At 33.3% G+C, this 6275-nt stretch overlaps 2 protein-coding genes across 2 annotated transcripts; both read right to left on the reverse strand.

Moving 5' to 3' along the window:
- Positions 1 to 1144: 1144 nt before the first annotated feature.
- On the reverse strand, positions 1145 to 3045 carry LOC132615093 (uncharacterized). The gene is made up of 2 exons (XM_060329649.1): positions 2374 to 3045; positions 1145 to 1797 (listed from the first exon to the last, which is right to left on the reverse strand). The coding sequence occupies exons 1-2, from the start codon at positions 2453 to 2455 to the stop codon at positions 1418 to 1420; spliced, it is 462 nt and encodes a 153-aa protein (XP_060185632.1). The 5' UTR covers positions 2456 to 3045; the 3' UTR covers positions 1145 to 1417.
- Positions 3046 to 4909: 1864 nt separating this feature from the next.
- LOC132615872 (uncharacterized) lies at positions 4910 to 5882 on the reverse strand. Its single transcript, XM_060330469.1, has 2 exons — positions 5683 to 5882; positions 4910 to 5270 (listed from the first exon to the last, which is right to left on the reverse strand). The coding sequence occupies exons 1-2, from the start codon at positions 5720 to 5722 to the stop codon at positions 4981 to 4983; spliced, it is 330 nt and encodes a 109-aa protein (XP_060186452.1). The 5' UTR covers positions 5723 to 5882; the 3' UTR covers positions 4910 to 4980.
- Positions 5883 to 6275: the final 393 nt, after the last annotated feature.

The raw sequence follows: 6275 nt of genomic DNA on the forward strand, positions 1-6275 counted from the left end.
TTTAATTTAATTACATGATGGTGTCTATCGGTATTTTCTGATGTGTCCGTCAGTTATTTTAAGAGATAATGGTCAAAAACACACGTGAACTATCACTTTTTCGTGAGTTTCTATGTGGAATAATAGGTTTGTGAGTTTCCTACCTGAACTATCACTGACTATTTATCAAAACACATCTCAACTATCAGTTATTCTCTTTTCCACTCAACTATTAAGGTAAGAAAAGAGAACAACTAATAGTTGATGTGTGTTTTGCTAAATAATTGGTGATAGTTCAAGCAGAAAAATCGCACACTTGATATTTCAAGTAGAAAACTCACAGAAAAACGATAGTTCAGGTGTGTTTTTGACACCATTAGCTTTTATTTTTACTGATGTTATTATCTCTAATGGAAAGTGATCCGTCAATTTTTGGTCAATAATCACTGATAACCAATGGTGTTCTATTAGTTTTTTTTCCCTCGATAAAACACATTATTTTAGTAGTGATAGTGGAGGAAAATGTGGTCCGTCAATTTTTGTTGGTAATCCCTCGATAATTGATGGCCTTTTGTTGGTTTTTTCTCTCGGTAAAGTACACACCCCCATGTATGAGGGCAAAAACTTATCAGTACTGGATGTTTACATTAAATCAATACATACATAACATGTGTCAGATATGCATAACTATCACTTAACCATGATTAGTTAATACATGTATTCACTTCATTAAATCATAGTAAATTACATTAAGTTGGTATAAACATCCAGTATGAATAAATATTTACCACGTCTGAGAGGACAACGGGTGGTAGCCTTAAGATAATGAGTGTTAGTTTTTGTTAATCCGAAAAGGTCGGGTTATTTATACGCTGGTCTAATAATCTTGTGGATCAATAAATCATCCACTGGGCCACTTGGAAACCAGGATACCCCTTTATATTATATTATTCATGTGAACATAATGTTGTTAACTACCTCAGGTAATTTTGTCCAATTTATGTAATTCTGTGTAGGCGTATAGTACGTTATTCTCTTTCCGGCTCCACCCACCCAAAATAATAGTATTTCATAATCGCAATATATGTGATGCACTTTTTTTTTTAAATCTATTCCAAATAGGGAAATGATATATTTTTATATGTATAAACATAATTTAACATTAAACTTTTCATTCGATAGTTATATCAAGCAAATGCGCTTGCTGCTTGAGAAAATGCCGAGTTGAGCTCTCAAATACCCCAGGTCAATACCAATGCTCTAGTATATGGAATCAATCTGAACTTGCGCCCCAATAGTCAAAAATTACAATAATAAATTCCTATGACACTTTCTTGAGAGACGAAAATTTACAATCATAAAATTCCAAGACTAGGTGGGTTTCTTGAAATAATCACAATATTAAAATTCCCAAGACTTGTATTTACTCCTATTATTTTCAGCCAGTCTTGGGAATAGGAGGTGATCTTTTGCCTGGAGGTCTTGAAAAATTTGCTCTCTTTTCAGGTACAAATCCATCTGGTAGAGGTTCAAAATCAATATTATCATCTTGTTCTTGTTCTTGTGCATTAATTCCTGTAGAGTCATCAATTATTACAAGTCCTTGGCCTTCTTGAGCATCATCTACTGGTGGTATATTTGTTGGCTGTCCTTGGTTCTGTGTTGTATTTCCTGGTCCAATTACTACTATATGTCCTTGGTCTTGTGCATTTCTTGGTGGTACATCACTTGCTGGCCCATCTTGGTCTTCTTCTGGCATAAATATTGTTAGTCCTAAGTCATCTCCTAGTACATCTCTAGCTGGCCCTTGGTCATTTCCTGATGGTTTTGACACACATATATACACACAAATTATTTTGAGGAAATGTTTCGGTGTAATTAAGTGAGTAAAAATGAGTTGTCTCGAACAACTTAACTTTTTAGATGATATTGTGGATCAGAAGGTCGTGAGTTAACCAAAAGAAGAAGAGATAAAGAAGTTTGGCAAACCCTACATTCCCGGGACAGAATCAGACAGAGTTTTTCACTATGATGAGAAGAATTGAACAAAGATCTTCAATTACAATCCTTTATAATATATTTCAAGTAATTCTTAAACTGATACGGACAAGGAATTTCCAAACCAACTAAGAAACTTGTTATAATTTTAGGATTCACAGAATTTAAGACACAAACAACAGATGAAATAGTCAGGCATTTTAATATGGTATCAGAGAGGACATATAATCCTGGGTTTCAGTCTCACAATGCATTGACTCTCGAAAAACAATCAAAGTGTCCCGCGTGAAGGGGCGTACCGAAAACATATTCAAGTAGTAAAAATATACTCTTTCTACCCGCTTAAACTTTCAATGAGATGGATAATTATGTAAACAAGGAAGTTTCAACTCTTACCTTTAGAAGATTTTCCACATGAAACAAGGTATTCAAACAGATCTTGAATCTTGCTCTTCGTATCTGCGATGAATTTTACCATCTTTATTGTTTTCCAAGATATTTTTTCCACAAGGGGCAAATGAGCTTAATTTATAGGAATTCAGTGTGTTCATAATTCATTACTTACTTCTTTATTTAATATCAAGTTGAGAACCATGCATGTGCATTCGTAGTAGATAAATTATTATTTTGTACATGCCTATTGTATAAGTTCGCATGATTCCTTCTGTCTTCCAATGGGCCAGTTGGAACTATTGAGGATACATCTTCATTTTAATTGTATATTATTCATGCCAACCTAAAATGTTGTTAACTACCTAATGAAAATTTGAGTTATTTATGTAATTCCATGTACACGTATAGTATCTTATTCTCTTCTGGTTTTTGTAGATTTTAGAGAACAGAAAAGAGGCATTCGTCAGAGTTAGAAGGCCAACCGAGCGAAGCTCTCAAAATGATATTTCTTCTGTCATAATTTATATAATTTTGCACTCAGAAATCATCCTAAATGCTCCTGGACTATGTTTTAGTTTGGAGTTTGGTTGTGACTGGAATTTGGGGAAGGGCGTTAGAATTGGGAAGAAGGAAAAAAAAAAAAGATGAACGTATTTGGATTCAAAATATTGGGTTCTTTTGAAATTCACTGTTTCTTCTTGGTTTTTTTTTATTTTTATTCGTGTTATTCACATTATTACACATTGTTCCACTTGTAATTAACTGAAAATTTGGAAAAGTAGTTGTGCCTGCAAATATGGAGAATACAAATATTTTATATATCCCCTTCAAGATGATGACACAAACTGAATGGACTATAAGTATGTGGTACACAAAACCTTCCCAAGATGTAACCTGGACCTGTTCTGTGACACCATTGAAAAAGTGACACCAACTTTAAAATAAAAACTAGCCTCTTGGCAAAAGCCTACAAATGAAAAAGTGAAGGTAAATACTGATTGGAGGCTTGGAGCTATCTGACAAAGAATGAGAGTGAATTAGAGATGACAATGATGGGACAGTTTATTACAATTAAGTGTGAAAGTAAAAATATGGCTGAAGCTCTAACTGTCAAACATGGAGTGAACCAATGCATAATCCTTGGTGTCACATACCCGGAGTTGGAGCTAGACAGAAGTTTTTTGTGCGCTATAAAACATGATTTTTTTCATCTCATTCTCATCGAACTAGCTTACTGGAAACACACAAAGTTGAAACAAATTCTCACTGAAACGCTGAAAAACTTCCTAATTTTTTCATGTGAGAATATTATTATTTAGACTTTTTCCACCGACATTCAGTGGACATAGCGACTGAACATTTTTCCGTGGAAAATTCAGCCGGAAAATAGTGATTTTTAGCAGTGAGACTACGAATCATTATTAGGATACTTCAACAAGTCTAACAAGAACTACAAACTAAATCAAGTGATTGACACTACTCTTGAGGAGTAGAATGAGATTAATATATTGTCACTATCTCCCACTGCTTAAGGAAAGCAAACCAAGTTGTTTAGCAAACATGCCTCGATGTAAGAATCCACCTTACCTTCATTTCAAGAATTTCCTAGAAGTATTCAAGGTCCTTTCCAAATGAATAGATGGAACTTACCTAGTAAGCTAGTATATATATATATATATATATATATATATATACTTCATTTCAAGAATTTCCTAGAAATACTCAAGGTCCTTTCCAAATGAATAGATGGAACTTACGTAGCAAGCTTGTGTGTGTGTCTATACATACATACATATATATATAAAGGAGTCGAAATTATATGGTTAGCCTTTTTTTTTTTTTTTTTAAAGCTGAGAAGCATTTAACTTAGTAGGATGTCCCTTTTCATATAGAATCTTGCTCATTTTTTGTTGGCCGGAATGGTTAATTAAACTAGTCTAGTATTATATCATAAAGTCCAGCAAGTCCCCTCATCGATCGGTGCTTATAACTATCGACATGTATTTGATCATAGTCAAACTGGATTTAGTGTTACTCGTTCTTCTACTTTCTTGAGAATTTAGGAGGCAGGAAAGGAGATTACGGGGAAGAGGAAACACCTGACTTTGGTTAAGACTAATTAATAGTATTAGTTAATTAAATTAATTAATTTGGTCCATTAATTTCTTAAAAGTGATAGGTGTCAGAAATGTAAAGCATAACTTGACGAAATGGAGAGAAATGGTAACGAACGGTAGCTTCCGAAATGAGGATACATCTTTAGTTCTTAAATTGTATATTATTCATGTCAAATATAGATATTGATTGTTGACTACTAATTGATAAACTTTTGACTAATTTATGTTATCCTATGCATGCGTATAATGCATCCCCCACCAAATCCCACCCCCAACTCATGATAATGTGAGTATAACAAAATAAGAGAGACCTTTTAATCTTATAATCTTAAATTTAAAAAAAAATATATATATATATATATTGTTCCTGTGATATTTTTTTCGGGATAGATTAAGAACAACAATATTAAAAATGAACAGAATCGACAAAACAACTGAGTTTCTTGGAATTATAATCACAATTTGGAATTTCCCAAGGTTTGTATTAATTATTTCAACCAGTCTTAGGTTTAGGAGCTGATCTTTTGCCTGGAGGTCTTGAAAAATTTGATCTCTCTTCAGGGTTATAATCACTGTCCTCCTCTTCTTCTTCTTCTTGTTCTTTTGAATTTTCTACAGATTCATCAATTATTACAAGTTTTTGGCCTTTTGCATTATCTCCTGGTCCTATTACTACTATTGGTCCTTGGCCTTGTGCATTTCCTGTTGGTGCATCACTTGCTGGTTCTTGGTTTTCTTCTGGTGGGACATCTATTGATCTTGATCCTTGATCCTTTCCTGGTTCTGACAAAATTGAACACATGTATCCAAATTATTATTTTAAAAAAATATAATTAAGTAAATAAATCTTTTAAGTATAGTAATGCATAGATCAAATATAGAAGAAGAAACGTAAGGAATTAACGAGGATCGGACAAGCCTACGTGCTCGGAGCAGAAGTAGAGAAAGTTTTCCACTATGAATAAGAAGAATTGTACAAAGATCTCAATTACAACCATTTTATATAGACCTCAAGTAATTCCTAATCTTATTTGGACAAGGAATTTCCCAAACCGACTATGAACTTTGATATAATTTTAGAATTCACAGAATTCAAGACACAAGACACGAACAACAGATGAAATGGTTATACATTTTTAATATGCTATCATAGCCAAGAAAGAGTGAAAATTTTCAGACAGTCTTTTACTCATACCTTGAATCTTGTTCTTCGTATCTGTGATGAATTCAGCCATCTTTTTTTTTCTTTTTTTTCTTTTTTTTCTTGTTCTAGCTATTGTCTGTCTCTCGTGGATCAAATGAGCTTTATAGGAGATTAAACGTTGAAAGGTTCATTACTTACTTTCTGTTTATAATAAAATATATACAACCAGGCACGCTCATTCATTCGTAAATCATTATTTTATACTAGGCGGCCTATTTTAAAATGTTTACTTGATTCGTTTTTTCTTTCCAATGGGCCAAGCTAAGTTGGTAATGAGGATATACATCTTAATTTTTTTTCCTTTTACTTTTTTATGTGAAAGTAGATATTAGGGACCACCAATTGATCCAAATTTGACTAATCTATGTTGTTCTTTATATGCAACGCGTATACCGCTCCCACCAACGCCCTCCCCCACCCCACGCCGCGCCCCACAAAACCCCAACTCAACCCAACTGGAATGACTCAACCGATCATATCAAATGATCAAATCATTAGAAGTAGTAAACGTTTTTCTATTTACTATTATATATAAAGGAAATGAGGATATACATCTTAATTTTTTTTCCTTTTACTTTTTTGTG

Source organism: Lycium barbarum, chromosome 10 (genome assembly GCF_019175385.1).
Source record: "Lycium barbarum isolate Lr01 chromosome 10, ASM1917538v2, whole genome shotgun sequence".
NCBI classification, from domain to species: Eukaryota; Viridiplantae; Streptophyta; class Magnoliopsida; order Solanales; family Solanaceae; genus Lycium; species Lycium barbarum.